This window comes from Coffea arabica, chromosome 10c (assembly GCF_036785885.1).
Source record: "Coffea arabica cultivar ET-39 chromosome 10c, Coffea Arabica ET-39 HiFi, whole genome shotgun sequence".
Taxonomy (NCBI): domain Eukaryota; kingdom Viridiplantae; phylum Streptophyta; class Magnoliopsida; order Gentianales; family Rubiaceae; genus Coffea; species Coffea arabica.
Window position 1 is genome coordinate 10698886 of NC_092329.1, and position 24543 is coordinate 10723428.

General features: G+C 38.6%; 1 protein-coding gene across 1 annotated transcript; it reads right to left on the minus strand.

Annotated features, from left to right (window-relative positions):
- Positions 1-4415: 4415 nt before the first annotated feature.
- LOC140015764 (uncharacterized) lies at positions 4416-24372 on the minus strand. Its single transcript, XM_072068579.1, has 3 exons — positions 22674-24372; positions 5202-5315; positions 4416-4570 (listed from the first exon to the last, which is right to left on the minus strand). Exons 1-3 carry the CDS (start codon positions 24370-24372, stop codon positions 4416-4418), a joined length of 1968 nt encoding a protein of 655 aa, XP_071924680.1.
- Positions 24373-24543: the final 171 nt, after the last annotated feature.

Genomic DNA, 24543 nt, shown 5'->3' on the forward strand with positions numbered 1-24543 from the left:
TTTTCACTTTTGCCTGCCTATGCTCCCTATCATAAAGCAACATGTGGGGATTCTGCTCACTAGATGCAAGCACTACAAGTCTTTATTAAATTTATACTTCCTGGTTAATGGTTAAAACAACAACGTGTGGCTATATATGCCACAACTATTAGCTTTGGACCGCTACATTGATTTGAGTTTATTATTTAAAGTTAAAATTATTCTGTAATGGGTAGTTGAGGTTGCTGGTGGTCCATATTTTTGTGCTGAGTTATGAAACTATAAAATTGCAGCCATGCACTCCAACTTATTTTGTTTAGTGCTTGCTATGGTTACCCCCTCACATCCTTTTTAAAAACTTTGTTGTGCTCAACTGTATCAGTAGTCTCCATTGCCATATAGACACAATTCAAAGCTACAGCTGGATTACTACTTCTTGACTTTAATTACAACTTGGTTCGATATCACAGTGTATTCGGTTACAAGACCATAAATATGCACCTCACATCTGTGCACTATCTTTGGTTAGATGAACAAAGGGTATCTGGACTTCTAAGAACCAAATAGTGCTGATTTGGTGATGCAATGAGATGAGGTAATGGATGGCAAACATGACACTGGCAGTCGAGCTCAGTCTTCGGCCCAACCTCCTGCATAATACGTGCCTCCTCGAGTGCGGAGACGTAGGGCTGATTGTAGTGGTAAAGGGAAAGGCCTGACTTCAAGCTCCGTTATTGACCCTCCACACCATTTTCTCTCATCTGACAACGATGGCAGCCCAGTTGGAACACATCCTGGCAAGCGTCCGCTGTCCACTGGCACCTACTCTTCTAAGAAGGAGGGATCTAAAGGCTCGAAATCTCGAAGGTCGGGTTCGGAAAACTACTAAGAGGCTCTTAGCAACTTCAATTGATTCTCCTACATTGTTTCAAGCGAAAGGGAAGCAAAGGAGAAATGCTCAATAAAAGCAGCGAAGAAAGCTGTTGAGAGCTTGAATTTAGAGAAGCGACTACATATGTTTCTATTGAAGGAGTTGCTAGATGAAGAGTTTCGAGCTTTGTTCCTTAGTTTCTGTAACAGTGAGCAGTTGACATGGATTGATATGTTCATAAAGCCGAAAATGGAAGGCAAGTGATGCCCTTCTAAGTTCATGACGCAAGTAACTGGACAAATGTTTACTATTTTAGTCTATTCATGGTGCTGATTTGTTAAATTGTACTGCTACTTGTATGGCCTTATATGGTATTGAAATACCGGATTTTGCTGCAGTTTAGTTTGGCCAATTAAGTGATTATAGAACTTGAGCCACTCATATTGGTGATGCTCCAAGCAGCTTTTTTTCTAAATTGAATTTTTTAATGCGTGATTCTCAGGCGTTGGTTTGTTTTAATAGTTTATTTGCAGCCATGACTTGCTGTTGCAGAGCCTAGTCGTGAACTTCCATACTTTATTCGGGAAGCACTTTGGCAGTCCAGTGTAGTAGGAGCAAAATAACTACTCTATATTATGGAAAGTTAAGCAAAGAAATATATGTAGTCGACATCCTGAAGTAAATGCACTTCTTGGCAATACGTAACTAATGCAACTTACCACGCCAGTTGTACTGTGACTTGATTAGCAAAGGACAAAGGACCCATTTCATCAATATCATCCACTGGTCTTACGGTAGAAGTTGGCTATTGAAGATAGCTAACTCGTTGCACTTGTTTTCTAACTGGTCTTGTCAATAAACCTGTAGATTCATGAAATTACTAGCTTAGAATTTGTTCAAATGTTGCAGAGTGTCCGTCGTCCTCTTGCCGGGAAGCTGGGACTTAAGCTGTTCTTTGGACGATCTTGGGATATTGTGGGCCACTACGTATCTTTCGATCAAAGATACTGCACTTTAATAATACACGACAATGGCTGTATTTTTGTGATGAGCAGGGCTCCATATACTTATCTACCGTCCATTTCCACAGGAGTGCAACTATTAATACATCAATTCTAAAGTGAATAACACCAACGGTTACCTTGTCAACTTTTTCTATATTTCAAAATCGAATTCGTATTCCTCAAAAGTTGTACCCTCTCTATAAAATGGTGTTGAGTTGAGCCTTCTTATGTACCTTACATGCGAACAATATCCCAAAAATTTCATACTACTCTTTTCTCGACTCCTAGACGCTAGTTTACAATTTAATTGTTTGCCAAGCTTGTAGATTTACCTTATTGTTGCTAGCCATGGCCCACTTTATACCCAACTTCTCTTCATCCTATGGCTTGAGTTCTGAAAATGATGATGAGGTGATTCTCAATGGTGCTGCACTACTTCTATTTTCGCCCGAAGCAGAACAGTACGACGGCCCCCTTATCAAGGTGCCTTGCCGAACTGGAGATATGCCAGGTTGAAATTGGGTACAGAAGGTAATAACAGGCCACCCTCTACATATATTAGAGAATTGTCGAATAACAGTAGACAATTTCCTGCTACTTTGTAAAGTTCTTGTGCAAAATAACTACGTTCCACAAAATCTCCATAAGCACGTGTCAATCGAGGAGTCGTTAGCTATGACTCTCGTTATGTTGAGTCATAGCACACGCACGCGAGTTGTGGCATAGAGATTTCAACATTCGATGAAAACCATCCACAGAAATGTGGCCAAAGTAGTTTTGGGTTTATGTAGATTTGCTCAAAGGATTATTCGACCAGCACAAACAAATGGTGTGCATCCACGAATAAGATATAGTACAAAGTATTATCCTTGGTTTAAGGTTAGTAATGGCTATAAGTCTTGCTGTAGCACTTGAGTTGCTTCGATTTTATTGTCTTAGAGTTGTATAGGAGACTCCTTATCGGTGCCATAAGCTATCTCAATCTATTCAGATAAACTGCTTCGGACTCGGCTCCCCTTTAAGATAGGAAAGATCCTTTATAATTTAATTGTACTATAAGAACGTTAAAAGGTGCTATAAGAGTATGCTATAATCGTAAATCAAAATTGTTATTATAACTTTGCTTCCCCACTTCTTGGATATTTTTCGACTAACTGTTCTCCAATTGCTTAAAAATTTTTCGGGATGCTATGGATGGCACCCATATCCCTGTTTCGGTTCCACAAGCCGAATAAATGGCATACATTAATAGGCATGAGACGCAATCGCAAAATATTTTAGCCTAATGTGATCATGACATGCGCTTTATTTATGTGTATGCAGGATGGGAGGACAGCGCACACGATACTCGAGTATTAGAAAGTGCACTTAGAATGCATATCGACTTCCCGATCCCACCCCCAGGTTCGATCATGCTTTTAAAAGTATTAGAAGCTGGTGAACACCGTCTGACTATATTTTCTTTGTTTAGAAAAATTGTATAAAATTGTTTAAAAGTTGTGCACTATTTCCAACTTTGTTTTTGTATGCAGTTCACCAACATTTTTTTTTTGTTAGAAAGAATGAAAGAACAAAAAGACCTTGTCCACTATGGCCAAGCTTGTAAAGAAGCTGAAGTGGCAATAATACCGCCACTTTAGAATGGCAAATTTGATAAAAAATTTGATTTACTCCCTGACCCAAAAACTTGCAAATCAAGCAAGTGAATAACAGGTAGTAATGGACAGCTTGTAAAGACAGTGATCTAAGGGAACTTTTCAAATATGTTTGTGACTTTATCCATGGAAATATATAAGCCTAATGTTGCACTCACAAATGTTTGAAAATGAAAGGCTTGGACCTTGCAAATTATAACTTGGTTTTCTCATAACAATTCGAAGCGTCGCGCTCCCTAGAGGCTATGGCCAATCCCTTATATAAATCTCCATACCATTACCGGCAGTTTACGTTTTTGTTCCTCTTCATTAATCTAGTCAATCAAATTTCTAGTCAATCAATCATGTTTTTTTTTAGCTCTTTCATTAATGAAATTTACAAGTCAACAAATTTTTATTGTCCAGAGGTACAATGCAATTCCACTCTGCCAATTTTTTTAGCTCTTTGATTAATCTATTCATGGTGCAGAGGCAATTACATGTCCTGAAAAGGATGATCTCTTGTTTTATTGTCATTGGTTCCTCCTCGAAGAGTTGATATATAATATGTGTAACCTGCAAAACCTTCTCGAGTGCATTTTTTTCGATGTAACTTGAAAGAAAATTACTTTGATAAATTGTAGAACTTCATTTATGCCCCAAGCAACCATGCTTCTTTTCAAATTTAGGTAAGTACTATCTGTTGGACGCGGCATATAAGATGCAGCCCAAATTCTTAGCACTATTCAAAGGAGGACATGATACACGAGTTGGACAAGGGCGTGGTCGAGCCCAAGGTCCAAAGGAGCTATTCAATATCCGCCACTCACAACTTCGTAATGTAGTTGAACTTAGCTTCGATGTTCTTAAGCAACAATTTTGCACATTTGAAGGGGCCGATACCATATTCATATATGCAAAAGCAAATCAACGTAGTGATTGCATGTTGTGCTCTGCATAATTTTCTAAGGGAAACTCAACCTTTGGAAGATCACTTTGTGCAGTATGAACAAGAGGACATGCAAGTTCAGGGCGAAAGTGGCGTAGGTCCATACCCACAAATGCAATCATTGGCTGTGTCCCTACAAGGGATTGAAACTTGAAAGGTAATGATTGAAGAAATGGCTAATCAAATGCATGCTGCTTCGTGTAGGTGAAGCCAGTAGTTGGTTGACTGCAATGTCCGCCTAGTACAAGCTTCTATTTATGCAAGTTCCGCTTCCTCATTTCCAGTGAACTACCGTCTATCGTAGCTGACGATGATATCGGTGGCCTTAATAATCGTCTCTTCTTTATACCTTTTCAGTTAAGGTGGATATTAGTAGCAGTTAGTGTTGCGTACCAATGGAAGGCGGGATGTAATTTACTTCTTCCTTAGCATCGTTTTATGTACTGTTCAATGCTCGTTTCACAGTCGGGAACCGACCAATTTGCATCTGCTTTGGTTGAATGAAACTGATGTAATTGTTTCTAGAGATTTTATGGCCCTTGGATGTTCTATAAAATGGTTGTATTATTCTGTGTAGTTATGGTGTGATAGTAAAACGTAAAAAAATTCTAATCCTCTTTAATGGATTGGCAATGCTCAAAGTCTGGAGCAAGCGTTGCGTCGATTTTGCATTTGTCTCGGCGAACTATTCTGCCTCAAATGCAAGCCTATAAACCATCACATGGTTGCTCTCATGTGAATCACCTCTCTTCTCCATTCTATACCTTCTCCAGTGAAGGTAATCCTACCTTGTCCGCTTCCAGCAGCATGAATGTACATTTGAGCTGGTGTACGATAATACCCAGACATTACCATAAAACCACCACCATAGTCTTTCTCTGAACAGCAGTGTCTAGCAAAGGTCCATTACTTCACCACTCAACTTGGCTATGTGTCTGGAGATGATCTGGTGTCATCCGTAGGAGCACAGTTCTTGCAAACCCAAGGTCGCGAAATTTTCCAACCGGCCGACGTACTCTGGAGAAAACCATATGGCTCAGCCTAGGTGATTGAATAGAAACTTTTTCAGGCAATTTCATTTTCAGACGATGGAGGTTGCTCAGTTCACTGCTGCTTCGTCTACCTTTTCTCTACTACAGATTGGACCTCTACCCTTAGCTAGTAATTGAAATTTTTTCGGAATCCAAACGGGTTTCTTTGCACATTCTAAAGGCATCTGCAATAGAGTGTTAAGTGAGGTACAGTGGCTAATGGAAATAACAGCTAAGCAACCATTAGGATATTGGACCCACGTGGACAAGGAAAGCCTTTTAACGGCTGGGAAAATGTACACCATACATATATTTGCAATCCAAACAATATTTCGGTTATCTGAAATGAAATTTTGATGAGCTAAATATTATGTCAAATATTATTCCCAAAAATGGATATCCAAGCAACTTCACTATATTATATGTTTAAAAATTATTCCTAATTTTAAAATAACATTAAAAAATAAATAATCTTATCTTAATGATATCTAAAATAAATTTAAAAAATAACTAATCTTATCTTAATGCTTTCTGTGAAATTATTACATAGAACTGCAGCAAAGCCTTTTTCAAATCACAATTATTAAAATCTTACATATATGATAAATTGCTTCCTTTCACCACCATATCATTGGTTAATATTCAAATTGTTCATCATCTCTTCCCTTAATTTTGAATTAAATTGGTACAAAAAAGAGAATTAAACTATTATACCGATAGATTTACCAATATTATTAGAAACTAAATATTTATTGATGAAAAAAACTGGATTGCTGGATCTTTTCTACTTAATTAAATGTGAATATATAGTTCTAGGTTTATGGTCATTATAAAAATTTAAATTATCTAAAAGAATATTTATAAAAAAGAATATCTATCAAATTTTTGATATGGGATATATTATTTGATATATACTATCATATTATAGCGAAAGTATGTAAACAAATTTTTAAAAATTAGTAAATAATTAAATATTTAGAATACATTAATTTTTTAAAATTAATATGAATGAACATGTAGGGTTGTTGTTAATTTTCATATTTAAATTATTCATATTTGTATAAATTCACAATAAATAAGAAAAGAGATCGTGCTAAGGCATGGGCAAAATTCTAGTAAATAATTAAAGTTCATTGGCACGTAAAATAAAATTTTCCTTTCCTAGCTAGTGAATATTAATGAATTATCTTTTGTAGTTTGGGTGTCCAAAGAGAGTTAAAGGCCTAATATTTTATTTTCTGAGAGGCAACCAGTTGGTTCAGTAATTCGAAATTGAGAGCCAAAAGTGCAAATAAGTTAGGAAAATTCCAGGAACTTGATAGAGCGATTATTTAGCATATTTTGCGCTATTATTCCGTTTTAATTTTAGCTACTTATGGTGCTAAAAATTAAGATTTTGCTCATATTTGATATTTGTGTGACTTGTAGGGGTTTGGTGTAAAAAAGTAATCTTTTGGAGTAATTTTTGGGAGACCTTTTATCTCAGGGCGTGGCCACGCCAGAAATTGGAGAAGGTACCCCAAGCCGGATCCGCGGGATTAATTGCAGCAGAGCCAACTAAGGATCCCGGTCCACGTGAACCCGAAGCACTGGATCAGAACCTTTAAACAAAAGCTTTGTTCCTGACCCCTTTGTGGATTTCTCCTGGCGGCGCTAATTAGAAGATATAAATAGGAAAAGGCCAGATTCATGAGGGGAAAATTTTTTTAGCTTTAGTTTTCTTTTCACGCAGCAGTCAGACGTTGTAGACTTTTCCTTGCTTTTTGGCTTTTACGCTTTAGACTCTTTTACTCTTGCTTCGGTTCTGTACAAATTCTCATGGGTGTTGTGTTGAACTTTGGGCTTCAGTACGAACATCAACGCAGAGACAAGGAAGACTTTTTCCTTTTTCTTTCTTCGGTATTTCATCGTTCCAAATTCTGTGATGTTTGTGTGGATGAAATCAATTAACTCACGTGTGATTGACACGATGAGGAGCGGCTAAATTTTTCCTCTACCCAAAAATCGACGCGAGGGCGCGGCCCATAATAATTGTGAGATCTAATCGAATTTTCATTATTTTTTCCAGTCTGTTGCTATTCGTGCGTTCTCTGAATTAATTGTTCATGGGCATTTTATTAATTGAATATCAACGGCCGGATATTTGATTTAATTCAATAGCCTACTGTCACATTAACTGAATTGGATCCGTAATTGTTCGTTTGGTTGATAACTAGTGACAACCACCATAATTGGTTTTATGTTGGAGGAACGTAGGATCTAATTTAAATAAACCCTCTTAGCGTGTCTATTGGTTAGAGTTAGGTTCTTCTAGTTCTAATGCAATTGGATGATTAAATTTCTAAGGTCATACTTAGGGTTGTTATCTGGTTAGAGAAGCAGTCAACGGTCGTACCTTGGCTGTCGAAAAGGTAAGGAAAAACTGGCTGTCAGAGCTTATTGATAACTATAACTAACCTAGTGATAAATGGATGAAATATCTTTGCATCGATGAGCATTTAATTGGACCGTGCCTGAGCAGTTGATCTTTTGGGTAGAACTTTTATTAATTGCTATTTTTAGTAAATTGTGCTTTGTGAGTTAGTTTTGAATTTTGTTTGTTTTATTTCATTTTTATTTGTCTCCCATTGAAGACCCCCCACTTGTCTTAACTCGAAAGGAAACGAATTATCCCCAATTCCTGTGGATTTGATCCTACTCACCGCTATATGTAAAATTTACATTTTTCTCGAATAGATATTTATTATTGTACAGGCTCGACACCTGTCAATTTTTGGCGCCGTTGCAGGGGACTGGTGCCTGATTAATTTGTTTCTTTTTGAGTTTATCCTGTTTTTATTTTTTTTATTTTTCTTTTTTTTGGCTGCTGACATTTCGTATTTTGGTGATAGACTGAATTTTATTTCTACGAAAGGAAATGAGGCTTGTGTTTGTTCTGATTATCAATATTTAGATTCACTAAACTTTCTTATAGACAAAATGGCTGCTGCAACTTGTGGGATTTGTTATGCCACAGATCATTCAACCAGTATGTGCTCTGAATATCAAGATTACCTGAATGCCTATCTCAATAAGTTTGGAAGTTTTTCACCCCAATCTCGAACGCGGCATGACCCTTATTCAAATGGGTATGATCAAAGATAGTGTGACAACTCCAATTTTAATTATGCACCAGAGCCAACCAATTTTCAACATCAATATCAACAGCAACAGCCATTATCGATGTCAGAATTACTCTCATAAACTAACATCGACCTTGAAGAGGATGAGAGTGCAATTATCCTGACAAATGATATGGTACTGCAAGAGTCTCAAGAAGAAGAAACTAAAGATGCAGTTGAAAAGAAAGTTGAAGTGCAAGAATTGAGACCCCCAACATCAAATGGTTCAAGCGGATGAATCCAGTGAACAATCTCCAAATGCGGTGATATTTCCTCCAATCCTTAATCAATATTTACCTAACTCTTATTCTTCAATTCCTATTAGTGAAATTGATTTTATTATACCAGAAGATTTTGGATTTCATGATAGAAATAAGTTAAGAGTTACGATGAAAAAATATCTCGAACTAGTAAGTGTTCGTGATGGAGGAATAAGTGAAGAACTAATATTCTTATCGACTTGTTTAGAGCCAGCTACTAATCCAGGGAAGACCATACCTCATGTGCTCAAGAATTACTCTATTTATGAGGGATATCAGAGATACATAGAAGATGAAACATTGAGACGAGCCACACGATTTTATCCTCCGTGAATAAACATGACGATGTCTAGCCAAAAATATTAAAGAAAGGCGCTGCTTGGGAGGCAACCTAAGGCTTCTTTTGTTTTAGTTTTTATTATATTTTTGAAGTTTTTGTTAAGTGTTAGTGTTATTTAGTGGGTTGTTATTTTGTGGCAGGAAGCTGGCAATTAGACATGCCCACGCTAGATCGTCACACCTAAGGAATGAAGTTTTGGAATTGACGGTCAGAAAACTATAACTTCCAAGGCGTGCCCATGCCTTCCAACCCTTCCGATAATGAAAGTCAAAAAGAAAATTTTTGTTTTCCTAGCCCCACTTTTCTACTTTTTTTTTCTTTATCCTGTCTTGTCTAATCCCTTTTTACTTTGTTTTAGCTTCAGTCTTCTCCTTCCTGTTCGTGTTGCGTCCGTCGCCGCCACTCCACCTTGCGTCCGCCGCCACCACACCATCTTGTGCACGCAGCCGTCTCACCTCCTCCGCCTTAGTGTTTCGCTTTCTCTCCCCGGTGGTCAGGGAAGTTTCTCTTCTTTTTTCCTAATACTTCATTTGTCTTTTCTACATTGAGGACAATGTAGGTTTTAGGTGTGGGGGAGTGGCTTCCATTATTTCATTTTGCTTTGTTACTCTAAAAAAAAAGAAAAAAAAAGAAAAAACAAAAAAAGGGAAAAATGAAAAAAATGAAAACATTGTAGTTAGTCGGCTTTTTGTTTATTTCTATGCTTGTTAATGCTGGAGCATGTTACTGTGATGAATGACACAATCAAGGTGCGTGGGTATGTGGGTAAATATACTAGCTATGTATTTTGTTTTCCCTTGGCAGTGTTGTTGAGTGTTGAATACGCTGGACTTGACCCATTCTTGAAACTTTTGGGAGCTTTTGAGCCTTATATGAGCACATTATTCTTGTTTGCTCTATTTTTGTTTGATTGAGTAGGTATCATGCATGGTATCGGCATTCTAGAACTTGCTATTTTGTACATGTCGAAACCACATTTTGTTGAACTCGATGCATTTGAAATGATAAGGGCATTTAGGATTTAACCTTCTTTGACTTTCTAAAAACCATGCCTTCATCTTATCTCCTGATAGTGAACCCGTTTGAGTTTTTATCCTTCTCTTTGTTTGTTAATCATGTGTAATAACCCATGACTTTTTTTTTAGACTTTCTTGTTTCACCTGGTGTTGTTAAGGGATGCCTGAAAATTCATTGCGTCTGCAAGGCAAGTAATCTATGGCTGCGAGTTTTGTTAGATTTGATGTTGTATGGTATTGTTTCTGTGCATCTAAAGATTGAAAGAGAAGAAAATTAAAAAAAAATGAAAAAAAAGGGGGAACAAGAATGGATGAAATTATCAACAAAAAGGTGAACAGCAGACTCTGGCTTACAAGGCGTGCCCACGCCTTGCGAACCGTTCCCCTTCCAAAAAAAAAGAGAAAAAAATGGAAAAAAAGATGAGAAAAAGAAATCAATTTCGATACTTGCACAGTAGGAATAGCAAATGGAAATGCCTTACTTGTGAAATCCCCTGGTAAAGTATTATGGTTATGAAGTGGATATTAGGCATCTTCGTTGTCGCGCCCCATTTTTTTTTTTTGATAAAAATAAAAATGAATGGTTTGAGAAAGATGTATTTTGTGATTTGGAAAATGAATTGTGATTTAAAAGAAAGATGGGTCTAAATGGGACTTTTGAAACTGCGACGATTTGACCCAAGAAAAATAGTTCAAAAAGGGTTTTTTATATGAAAAATGGAGTCGCCACTTGGTATAGAGTTAGGGTGTACCAAGTCACCCAAAAAGTGAATTTTTAAGGAAAAAAGTAAGAAACCCTTTTGAACGACTCCTAGTCCACGCAAACAAAGAAAAAGATTCGGGAGTCACATTTGACGAAGGGGAAGGCAAGGATAAAAATCCAAGGCACCCCTTCGACCTAGCCAAGGCTAGTTGCGTTGATTTAATCAAAAATTTTCTTGTTTTAACCAAAGAATTTATTACATTTGGATGTGCTACATGAATGCAAAACCCTAGACCTAGGGGTATTGGGGGAAATTTCTCTTCAAAGGTTGAGTGGTGCCAATCACATTAATTGTGAAGCCCAATAACGATCCTTTGAAGAAGTCACGAATAATGCAAGTGAGATGCAAATGAAGGAAATGCATGTATGCAATGTGAAGGCATGAGTTTGAAAAAGTAATAAAAAACAAAGATGCATAAGTGAAAATGTGCACGTGAGTGGGCAAGGTATGGTATGTGCGATGGTAATATGAAGTGCATGTGCAAGTTATGATAAAAAGTGCTAGTGTGCAAGTGAAGGGATAAAGAGATGCACGTGTGCAAAAAGTGTTCGTGTGCAAGTGAAGGGATAAAAAGGTGTACGTGTGCAAATAGGAAGAAAAGTGTTATGATAGAATGGATGCATGAACCTAGGGAATTCATGCATAATGGGTACGGGGAGACCTAAATCGTGACTCAATTTGCCCTTTGATAGAGAGGATACAAGCGTGCTAAGGCTTAGAAAAAGCCACACTCGTCTATATCCCATATTTAAGGGGATTTTCACGCAAATGAACCCTAACTAGCATGAGATGCAAGTCCTAAAGTGAAGGGGAAGGGGTTTGAGGAACATACCAAATGATAAGCTAAGGAAAAATGCGTGATATGTGGTGATCATGCACTTAATGAAAAAGGGAAAAAAGAACCTATTGGGTCTAGCATTGGACTAGCCCATTCTATGAATTCCGACTAGCGTTGGACTAGTGGAAACGATAAAAGAAGCCACAACTAGCGTTGGACTAGTGTGGTGACGTACATTCATCCATTCCATTCATTTATACTTATGAAAAACGAGTAGACATGCGAATCACTTATAAACACGTAGCACATAACACTTAGCATGCTTGACTAGATGCAAAATCCTAATAAAGCATTTAACATATAACACATAGGCATGCAACCAAGCTAATGAACTTATTACATTCACTAACTAAAACAAAAGGGGAAGGGGAAAATGGACCAAATTGCTCGCCACAGCCCTATCTATTACAAGCCAAGAGGTGTACACATACCCCATTTAAAAGAATAATTTAATAAAAGCAAGAATGAATGAAATAATGGAACTAAAGAATGGTAATGAAAGCAAATTAGGCATGCGATTCACACTTAGTACATTGGATCACATAGGAGAGACAAAAGGGGTAAAAGAGATTATACCTCCCCGTTGGTGATACTAAGGAAGTAAACAAAGTCAACTTGGCTAGAGTCACCCAAGAAAAGACTAACTTAGGCTAAAATCACCAAAAACAAAAGATTAATGCACCAATTTAGTGATAAGATATAAACTAAATAATTTGAGCCCACCAAAACATCAAACTTTCTTCAATTGCAACTTAAAAATGGCCAAATAATGCATAATTCTCAAGCAAAAGCGAATCATTGATCAAATTTCTAAAATAGCAAAATATCGAGGACCCAAATGCAACTATTACCAAACATCCAAATCCAATTGAAACATTTAAGCATTTCAAAGGTCCCAAAAATAATAAAAGCCAAATAATGGTTCAAATTGCAAATACCTTAGGACTCAATTGCAAGAAATCAATACATATTTGGGCCTTTGTAGAATAAAAGGGAACTTGATGGGTCAAAGTGCTATTATAAGAACTCCTTTCATGCAAAAACATGCAACCTACGAAGGAAACTTGTTTCTGCAATTATTTCTTTCCTATGCTATTCGGCTTCAGCAAAACAACAAAACTACTCACGTTGTGTAATCTTCTTGTGAGTTTCTCAAAAAAAAAAAAAAAAAAAAAAAAAAAAATTCATCATTCATCAATGTTTCACTCCATGCATCGACTTATCTTCCATCAGATTCACAAGTTCCAAACGGACACGAAAATAAAATGCAGCAAAGATGCTAGGGAACAGACTTGCAGCGAACATACACATAGTGTCTCAAATGGAACAACAAACCAATCCCATACTTACGAACCTTAGCAACTACAAACGGGATGGCTATTGTTGCAACAAAGCCCAGGGAATTCTATCCCTGTTGCCGCAACTCAAAGCACCAAGACAACTAAGCATAAAAATTTGGAAGAGGCACTACAACCTTATTAATTTTTCCTCAATGATAACAGGTCATCAAAACAGGTTTTCTACATATTACTGCTATCATATCATGACATAGGGAGGAACCCAGATGTCTTTGGTATATAAAAATCCTCCAAACACACACTAAACCCCTCGGAATACAGATTTTCCATCAACAAGGGTGTCAAAAAAAATGAAGAATCTTAACACCTCCTTAGGACCTTTTGAGAAGAAAATAGATGTAATAACATCAATAAAAGTAGACTGCAATAGATCCCTATTAAAATCAAGTTTGATCAATTCGCTACTGTGAGTCAAGTATCTTTCTCCACTACACTCAAAGGAAGCAGGTAATAACAGCAAAAGCAAGAGACAAAGTGCAGCAAACATCCTTTCGGCAATTTCTGGTTCCAAATGCAGATTTCAGGAGCTCTTTGATCACAACTTCCCATCTAATCTCCAAAGAAACTTGAACTAAGCAACGAAACACATATCTTTCACATCCCAACCAACACCACTTATAAGGAAATCATGCAAGTTCTATGCAGGTCTACAGGAGGTATAAGTCTGCAATTTTTATGGCGGTTTCGGTTCTGTGAATGCCGAATGCCAATTTTCATCCCAAACATAAACTAGTTAGCTTCAACCAACTCAAATGTGGATCAAAACAGCGATGCAACCATTCATTCCTTCCATTTTTAATACCCAACTCTCATGTTTTAATGCAATGACAGAAGTAAAGAGTATGCAGCAAATCTGGAAAATGTTTTGTGACTTTCATGCTCTGAAACTTCGGCAACATCATGTTGCCAGTTCTAAAAATCATCTCAAACCAGAATCCAGCTAAAACTTATCATTAAGGTAGTATACTAAGCATGCAAAGGAAAAGAGTTGGTCGACACTTCTGCAAACAAACAAATTGAGACTATACAACTCAAACAGAAACAACCACATTTTACAACCCAAAAAATGCATTCCTCGCAGACCCCAGCGATGAACTTCAGTGGAACTTGCAAATCCATTAGGCAACACACTAAACCAATACTCTAACATGATTACCAAGAACAAATAGCAAACAACCATCAAGAGTGTCAAAATAGTCATGATTTCGGCAATTCTGCAACCTATTGCTGCAAAGTTGCAGCTTTAAACTCTTTACACAACCGAGAGGTATTCATGCATAGCAATTCGAGAAAATCATGATAGATTCGACACTCAACCAAATGCAAAAACTTGGGATAAGGGGAAAGGACTATCCAGCAAACTTTCGGGCATCAAATGCAATTACTACCTTAAACATGTAAGATGATCTTCATAAAGCAAGATTTAAGTGTTGGATTAACATCTATTTGATTAGATGATGAAGTCAGAAATTTCGGTCATTAGATGCTCAAGACAACCGTGGATAGCAGCCCTCTTTCCTAGCATAATTCTCACAAAGAAAATTCTGATAACAAACTACAATTCCAACTCTGCTCTCTCGGCCATCACACAGTTTTTTTTTCAACTTTTAGTCAGTCCTAAACAGAATTTTCCTTCGGTTAAAACCTTGTATTTGGCACTTAAATCTCACATGCACAACTACTGAACTGATTAGCTAGCATTTCCAGTCCAAATTCAGTTCGGTTATTACCAAGAATTCGTCAATCAACCAGCAATTTGTTCAGCTTCCCTCGGATGAGCTTGCATGCAAGCCGATTTTGTTTCATCTCTTCTTTTCTAGCTTAATCTGAGCTAACTAACTTCATGCAAGACTTAACCATCCAGTTCTTAGTTAGTTAATAACATTTAAAAGCTCAGATTACTCCAAGAAACAAGATTAACGCTGCATTATCCAAATCAGTTCTCGGCCAACTCATTTCTTTTGCAAAACAGATTTTCTCAGGTGGTAATTTCATCATCCAGTCGCACCATCCAACATGCAGACTCTTAATCTCTATCATCTACCATTAATTAGCTTAAATTTGGCTCAGAAATTACCTCTGTAACAACTCAGCTCACGCACAAAAAAAATCTGAAAATTTTTCTTCCTTCCTCTCGGCTTCACGCACCAGTTCGGTTCGCGGGTTGGTGTTGCAGCTGCGGTTGTTGAAGTGGGTGGATGATCGCAGTTGGTTGAGGGTGAAGGGTGCAGAAATGGGAGGAACTCACGCAGTGTCTTCCTTTCCGTTGCTCTAGCTCACGGTCTGGACAGAAGGGAGAAGAAGAAAGATTGCAGCTCGCTGTTTTCTTTCCTCTCGCGGTGCTTACCAGGTAAGTCTCTCTCTCTCTTTTGGTCTTGGTCCGAAGCTAAAAAAAATGTGGAGTGGAACTGGAATGTTCTTTGTGGTTTAGGCTGAGGTAGTGGAGTGGAGCTGGAATGTTCTTTTTGGTTTTTCAGGCTGAGGTAGTGGAGTGGAGTCGGTAGTTTATAAGATGTAGTGCTGCAGTGGAGAAATGGATCCGGCAGAAAATGGAATTGTGATCCTTTTTTTTTTTTTTTTTCTTTTTCTCAACTTAATAATTTAACAAAAATAATAGTAAAACTAAATAATAATAGAAACAACAATTTTAATTACAAACACATCAAAATCAATCAAACTAGAAATAACAAAATTACCATTTTCGATCTTTTCTTTCATTTTCATCATTTTTCATCATTTTTTCCTTCTTTTCTTTTTCAAAATAAATTAACAAAAATAAACCAAAATGCCAAAAAAATTAAATTTGAATGTATTTTTGTGAACAATTTTCCTTTTTCTCCTTTTTTTTTCATGATTTTTCTACGCTAAAACTTAAAAAATAAAAATAGAAACTAGAAACTAAAAAAAAAAAAAAAAACTAAAAGTAACCACGACAAATGAGAATAAAAAGTAAAAGAAATTACACCAAAAATTTGGTGTCTACAGTTTGCCCCTCTTTGTCTGAGTTTTGGAAAAACTTGAGACAAAGAAGTAGACACCAAATACTTACCTGCTTTATTCGGTGGCAAACGTCACGAACGGTGGACGTTTTAGAAATAAGGACTGACCCCTTTTGGCAAAACTTTTAAAATGGAATTGACTTAGACAGGAGATTTAAAGTGGGATTGACCCGAACGGAATTTAAAGACGGGACTGGCCCAAACAGGAACTTAAAGCGGGACTGACCCGAACAAGAATTTAAAACGGGACTGGCCCGAACAGGAATTTTAAAACGGGACTGACCCGAACAGGAATTTAAAACGGGACTGGCCCGAACAGGAATTTAAAACGGGACTGACCCGAACAAGGATTTAAAACGGGACTGACCCGAACAAAGATTTAAAACGGGACTGGCCCGAACAGGAATTTAAAACGGGACTGACCCGAACAGGAATTTAAAACGGGACTGGCCCGAACAAGAATTTAAAACGGGACTGACCCGAACAGGAATTTAAAACGGGACTGACCCGAACAAGAATTTAAAACGGGACTGGCCCGAACAAGAATTTAAAACGGGACTGACCCGAACAGGAATTTAAAACGGGACTGACCCGAACAAAGATTTAAAACGGGACTGGCCCGAACAGGAATTTAAAACGGGACTGACCCGAACAGGAATTTAAAACGGGACTGACCCGAACAGGAATTTAAAACGGGACTGGCCCGAACAAGAATTTAAAACGGGACTGGCCCGAACAAGAATTTAAAACGGGACTGACCCGAACAGGAATTTAAAACGGGACTGGCCCGAACAGGAATTTAAAACGGGACTGGCCCGAACAAGAATTTAAAACGGGACTGGCCCGAACAAGAATTTAAAACGGGACTGACCCGAACAGGAATTTAAAACGGGACTGCACTGGGGAAATTTAAACAATGAATTGAGTTTTTTTTTTTTTTTTTTTTTTTTTTTTTTTTTTTTTTACCTGAGAATAGTTCAACTTTTGTACCAAGAGGGAAATTTGGATTTCTGTGACCGAAACGATAGCTGATGCTGTTTCTTATGATCGAGTCTTGCAAATAACATCGATCCTTGTTTACTGGGAAGCTTTGTCTGACATCGGTTTAGGTGCCAAAAAGAGAGTGGCTGCTTTTGTTTGTAAATGCCACATTCCTGCAAGAAAAGAAGAAATAATGGGCTTGCCACCATTATTTGATCCGGTTTGCCTTGAGAATCGTGTAAACATGAGTCTTGTGATGCTTTTATTTCGGCTTGGCGGCGTCTGCCTTAAACCTTTTAATTTCTGAGACTGATAAAATGCAGATTTACCACGTCACCCAATCCAGGTGGTAGCTTTGTTGCATGTTACTCACTGTAGCTGATGATTGAATCCCTTATCTTTGCCCAAACCTTAGGGTTTATCATTTATTTGAATTTAATGGTGAAAGAATGATGCGTAAAAATTTATCACATAACAATCAATGTATATGCAAGATTATTTCCTATGTCAGGCAAAGATAAACATGCAGAAAAATGCAGACAACCATAGATAGTAGAAGGCAAATGAATTAAAGAAACCAGGAGATTTACATTTTGTAAAATGGTGTTTATACAGAAAATACAAGTTTAGCCAATGAATATCATATTCAAGACTTCGGATATTTTTCGCTTCGGAATCCGATACTAGCAGAAGTTTCACAAATATGAGGAAAACCCTCAATGAACCGGGTCACCAGCTGTTCCTTCTCGAGCTTGACCGTTGTGAAAACCTACCTTGGCGCCCTTTCGGGTTTTCACCAAGGTTGCCCCCACCCTTTTATTTTTGCTTTTGTTGTTTTTCTTTTCTCTTTTCCTTTCCTTTTTTTCTCTTCTTTTTTTTCTTCTTTTTCTTTTTTTTTTTTCTTTTTTTTCTTTTTTTTTTTTTTCTTCTTTCTTCTTTTTTTTTTTTTCTCTTTTTTTTCCTCTTTCGCTTTTCTTTTTCTTTCGAGGTGCCCTTTCGGGTTTTCACCTAAAGAAGACTGAAATGTCTCGACCATGATCGACTCAGAAACATGAATTAAAGATTTCTGGCATCAGTAAAATGTACTTCCCTTGTAAAATTAGGCGAAGACATTACGGACATCACCTGCCAGTTGATTAACAAATTTTCTAATAGAAATGCAGCAAGTGATGAAAGCCAGGACTTTGGGCTTTTGTAATGAGGTCAGGTGGGGTGTTTTTCAAGAAAAGTTAAGGCTTGAAAGCAGATTTGATACGAGGGGTGAAATAACTTAAAATTGCACTCTTCTGAAAATAACTCCAAAACTGAGGAAAATTTTGCCCCAGTTTGATCAGATTTTCCCTCTTTGCATTTTTCATTGTATTTTCCTCACTTTTTGCATTTTTCTTTGAAAACTAAATTTGCCCCAGTGTAGGGTTTTTTTTTTTTTTTTTTTTTTTTTTTCCGATTTTCGAAACAAATTTGCCCCAGTGTGGGGTTTGCAATTCTCAAGGGTTATCAAACGAAATTTGTCAATTCTGATGGCTCAAAGGGGACAAGTAGAGATAAATTTTTTTTTTTTTTTTTTTTTTTTTTTAGTGTAAAAGAAGATGGCCTGACTTGCATTTCGCCATTTGCATGAATTTCTAAAGAAAATTTGCATGATCAAATGAAAAACTTTTTGCACATATCTGAGTTGATGGGTTGAGGGAAAACCCGTCCATCCATTTCCGCCAAAATGAGAGCTCCGCCAGGTAATACCTTTTGGACAACGAACGGCCCTTGCCAATTTGGAGCGAACTTGCCTTTAGCTTCATCTTGCATTGACAAAATTCGCTTTAGTACCTTATCACCTTCTTCAAATGCCCGCCGATGGACTTTTTTGTTATAAGCTCGGGCCACACGTTTTTGATAGCATTGCCCATGACAGATAGCATTGAATCGCTTCTCATCTATCAAAGTCAATTGCTCATGGCGCTGCTTGATCCAATCGGCCCCCTCCAATTTAGCTTCCATAAGGATTCGTAGCGACGGAATTTCAACCTCAGCTGGTAATACAGCTTCCATCCCATACATAAGTGAATATGGCGTTGCCCCAGTCGATGTCCGAATAGAAGTCCGGTATGCCATCAATGCATAAGGCAACTTTTCATGCCAATCGCGATGCTTTTCTGTCATTTTGCGGATAATTTTCTTCAGATTCTTATTTGCGGCTTCTACAGCTCCATTCATCTGAGGCCTATAAATGGCAGAATTGCGGTGTTTGATTTTGAACTGCTCACATAGTCCATCTACCATGTCATTGTTCAGATTCTTGGCATTGTCCGTGATAAGCGTTTCGGGTACTCCGAAGCGACAGATGATGTGATCTCTCAGGAAATTGGCCACTACCTTCTTCGTGACATGTTTGAATGACTCTGCTTCAACCCATTTGGTAAAGTACTCGATCGCCACCAATATAAATCGATGTCCATTTGAAGCGGGAGGATCGATTGTACCAATCACGTCCATACCCCACATTGAACAGGGCCATGGGGCGGTCATGCTATGCAGTTCAGTGGGTGGAGCGCGTATAATGTCACCGTGCATTTGGCATTTTATACATCTCCGGACAAAATCTATACAATCATGCTCCATAGTAAGCCAGAAGTATCCGGTTCTCATGATTTTCTTCGCTAGCAAATGGCCATTCATGTGAGGTCCACAAACGCCACTATGCACTTCCTTCATCATATATTGAGCTTCATCTTCATCAATGCACCTTAAAAGGTTCAAATCCGAGGTTCTTTTGTACAACACTTCTCCATTTAAGAAAAATTTTGAAGCCATTCTACGCAGAAAACTCTTGTCCTTTGTACCAGCATGCAGAGGGTAAGACCCAGTTTTGAGAAACTCTTTAAGATCATTAAACCAAGGAATAGTATCCGAGGACTCGTCTGTAACCCAGCAGTGGGCAGGCTTGTCTTGAAGTTGAACTTGGATTGGTTCGATCTTCAATTCATCAGGATACTGGATCATAGAAGCTAAGGTAGCCAAAGCATCGGCGAATGCATTCCTGGCTCTCGGGAGATGTCTAAACTCCAAATTTTGAAACTGCTTGGCCAAAGTAAGCAGACTACAATGGTAGGGTAGAATTTTCGAATCTTTGGTTATCCACTGTTTCAAGGTTTGATGCACGAGCAAATCTGAATCACTGAAAACTATCAATTCTTTGATTTCTATTTCCAACGCCATTTTGAGACCAAAAATGCAAGCTTCATATTCAGCCATGTTATTCGTGCAAGCGAATTGCAATTTGGCAGCGGCAGGGTAATGCTTCCCTTCGGGTGACACCAAAACAGCTCCAATTCCAGCTCCGAGAGAATTCGAAGCTCCATCGAAGAAAAGCCTCCATTCAGGACTTTGTTCACTTATATCATCTGCAGCGCCTACAAATAGGACCCTCTCGTCAGGGAAATAAGTACGGAGTGGTTGGTAATCATCATCCCTTGGATTTTCCGCCAAATGATCAGCTATAGCTTGCCCCTTGACCGCCTTTTGTGAGGTGAAAACAATATCGAATTCTGAGAGAATTATCTGCCATTTCGCCAAACGCCCAGTCAACATCGGCTTCTCCAAAAGATACTTCAAAGGATCAGATCGGGAAATAAGATAAGTGGTATGGCTCAACAGGTAGTGTCTCAACTTTTGGGCTGCCCAGGCCAATGCACAGCAGCTTTTCTCAATGAATGAATAATTAGCCTCGTACTGCGTGAACTTCTTGCTTAGATAGTAAATGGCTTGTTCTTTCCTTCCGGATTCATCGTGCTGACCCAGAACACACCCTACTGCTCCATCGAGTACAGATAAATACATAATCAAAGGTCGGCCCGGTTTGGGCGGCACTAAAACTGGTGGATGCAACAAATAATCTTTAATCTTGTCAAAAGCCTGTTGACACTCCTCATTCCAATACAACGGCACATTCTTTCTCAATAATTTGAACAACGGCTCGCATGTGGCAGTTAGCTGGCCGATGAACCTCCCAATGAAATTGATCTTCCCTAAGAAGCTTTTCACGTCCTTCTGAGTTTTCGGCACTGGCATATCTCGAATTGCTTTGATTTTCGCCGGATCTATTTCTATGCCCTTCTTGCTAACAATGAATCCCAACAGCTTACCCGCAGGTGCTCCGAAGGCGCATTTTGCAGGATTTAGCTTCAAATTGTACTTCCGTAACCTCTCGAATAATTTCTTCAGATCAACCAAGTGGTCCTCTGCCCTTTTGGACTTGATTATAATATCATCCACGTAGACCTCCATCTCCCGGTGGATCATATCATGAAATAGGGTTGTCATGGTCCTCTGATATGTTGCTCCAGCATTCTTTAAACCGAAAGGCATGACTCGGTAGCAAAAGGTACCCCAAGGGGTAATGAAAGCAGTCTTCTCCCTATCCTCCTCTGCCATTAAAATTTGGTGGTAGCCAGCAAAACAATCGCAAAAGGTTTCAATCTCATGTCCGGCCGTATTGTCTAAGAGAATGTGAATGTTTGGTAGAGGGAAATCATCTTTAGGACTGGCTTTATTAAGGTCTCTATAGTCAATACAAACTCTTACCTCTCCACTCTTTTTTGGAACAGGGACAGGATTTGAAAGCCAAATTGGGTAATGGGAAACAATGATAATGTTGGTTTTGAGTTGTTTTTCAATCTGCTCTTTTATTTTGAGACTTATATCTGGTTTGAATTTTCTGGGTTTTTGTTTTACGGGTGGAAAAGAAGGGTCTGTGGGTAACCTATGCACCACCACATCAGTTGAAATGCCAGTCATATCATCATAGGACCACGCAAATACATCCTGGAACATGGTCAAGAATTCAAACAACTCCTTTTTCTGCCTTTCATTCAAATGAATACTAATTTGCACCTCCTTAACCTCATCCTCAGTGCCAATGTTAACCTTTTCTGTTTCTTCCAGGTTCGGTTTTGGTTTTTCCTCATATTGTTCAAAGTCCTTTGCAAAAGAATCGAATACTTCCTCATTATCACTCTCGCTTTGGAGTTCAGATTCACAGACCTCCAAGTCGTGAGTGATATAGAGATTGCCATTATCGTATTCCAGAACTGTGATATCCAAAGGGTCAAATAATTTTATTTTTGGCCATCTGAAAGAATTAACGAATGTGGGATAATAAGTAAATAAGCATACAACAAACAAATGAATCAAGCAATATGAATATAAACAATCGAATAAACAACACAACAATGACAAGAACAACTTGTGCATTTTCATAAAGACCTTTGATTGAAAGCAAATTGAAACGAAAACTTAACAATATTTACATGCACAAACGTTAGTTAAAAGGAAAATTGTTTTCATTGGCTATTTACAGATGCAAAGGTATTTTCATGAATTCACATGAATGATAAACCCCTTTTAGTTTACCGAAACTCCTTCCGAACGGGCAGGGACTCGGCTGTCCAATTGGGAATTGATCCTTCGGGGATGTCAGGAAATTCAGCTTCGCCTGGAACACTATCCTCAAATGTTGCCCCAACGAACAATTGAGCCAAACTTGCTTCAATTTCGTCGACTGGATTAACCTCTGATGTGATAACCTCTGTTGGTCGTGGAAAAGTATACCGCAGTGGTGGAATGTCAAAAACCCTTTGCCTGCCCTCTTTCTCTGCTTTCTTACGTTCCTTCATTTCTTTGATATCCTTAGCAGTTGGTCGGAACCCTAAGCCAAATGAATCTTTCTTCTCCATAATCTCCACTGGCTTCAAAACTCCTTGCAGATTTCGTCCTAGTCCCTTGTCAAATTCATAACCTCCTCGGATCATTTCCTTAGCCATCATAACACTGGCCTTTGGTAGAACTTGCTCCTCGTTTGTGATCCAACTTACAGAGACGATATCAGCCGTGCTATGGGGAGTCATGGTGACATTGCGGCTTCCATCCTCTTTTGTCCCAGAATCAGTGATTACAAGGCAATCCTCTTCGGCAAATATAGTGATCAGCTTGTCATTCACTACAAACTTTAGCAATTGATGCAATGAAGAAGGCACAGCCCCAGACTTGTGAATCCATGGCCTGCCAAGCAAAACGTTGTAAACACTAGAAAAATGCATGACTTGGCAGGTTATTTGAAACTGGGCGGGCCCCATTTCAACTACTAAATCAATTTCTCCTATTGGCTCTCTTTGCGCTCCATCAAAACCTCGGACTATGGTCCCTGAAGGCCTCAACTTGACGTCTTGCAATCCTAGCTTTTCCAAGGTGCTCCAGGGACATATATTAAGAGCAGATCCATTGTCAATTAATACCTTCGGCAGCATTTTTCCGTTGCACCTCACAACTATGTACAGGGCCTTGTTATGTCCAATGCCTTCCGACGGCAATTCCTCGTCGGAAAAAGTAATTTGCTTGGTGAAGAGTACATTCCCAACTACGTGTGAGAAATTATCAACTGAAATGTCTCTAGGAATTTGAGCTTTAGTCAGTACTTCGAGCAATGCATCCCTATGCACATCTGATGAAAAAAGTAGATCCAACATGGATATTTGAGCGGGCGACTTGCTAAGCTTCTCGATCACATTGTATTCGCTTCTTTGGAGCCTTTTAAGGAAATCTAAGGCTTCTCTCTCGGTAATTGTTGGTTTGGCGGGTGGCTCAGAGTTATTTGCTTGAATCGGAATGGTTGCTTCAAACGGGCTTGCAATTTTCCCCGATCTTGTGACCACTGATACTTCCTTCTTTGCAATTGACCTTTCCCCAATCTGCACGTCAGGTTCATCATAATTCCATGGTACTTGTTGCAGGCTCAGGACAGGCTCCTGCTTCGGGAATTCAATAACCACCGGCTCCAAAGACTCACTCTCAGCTGGCGTGAGATCCAAGATAAAGGGTTTCTCGTCCTCTTCAAATGGCAGTTCTATGACAAAAGGTTGGTCTGTGACCCCAAACACTTCAGCTTCCCTTGCCAATTCTTTGACTGGTTCCACATACTCCGTATCATCCAGAATAACCCCAATGGTATTGGCATGTTCCGGTAAAGGGTTCCTATTTACGTTCGGCCCTTGCGCCTCCCTTTTCCGGATTACAATCTCCCCGGCTTCAACCATATCTTGGATTTTATGCTTAAGCGCTTTGCAATCAAAGGTGGCATGTCCGGGGGCCCCAGAATGATAAGCACAGACAGCTTGTGGATTATACCACGCGGGCATACCATATGGGTAGGTAGGAGGGGGTACTGTACCAATTTTCCCGGCGGCCTTCAACTGGTCATACAATTGGTCCAGAGGCCTGCCTAAATTGGTAAATGTACGGCTAGGGGGTCGGTTGTAAGGTTCAGGAGGTTGAGGATGGTTGTAAACAGGTCTATTTGGTGGAGGAAA

Coding starts and splice junctions, on each gene's coding strand:
- LOC140015764 (XM_072068579.1), bottom strand. CDS start 24,372: ATGCCCGCGTGGTATAATCCACAAGCTGTCTGTGCTTATCATTCTGGG. Junction 5,316..22,673: donor ATTTGAGGATAGTGTTCCAG/GCGAAGCTGAAT, acceptor ACTGCTGTTCAG/AGAAAGACTATGGTGGTGGT. Junction 4,571..5,201: donor GATTACCTTCACTGGAGAAG/GTATAGAATGGA, acceptor AATCCCTTGTAG/GGACACAGCCAATGATTGCA.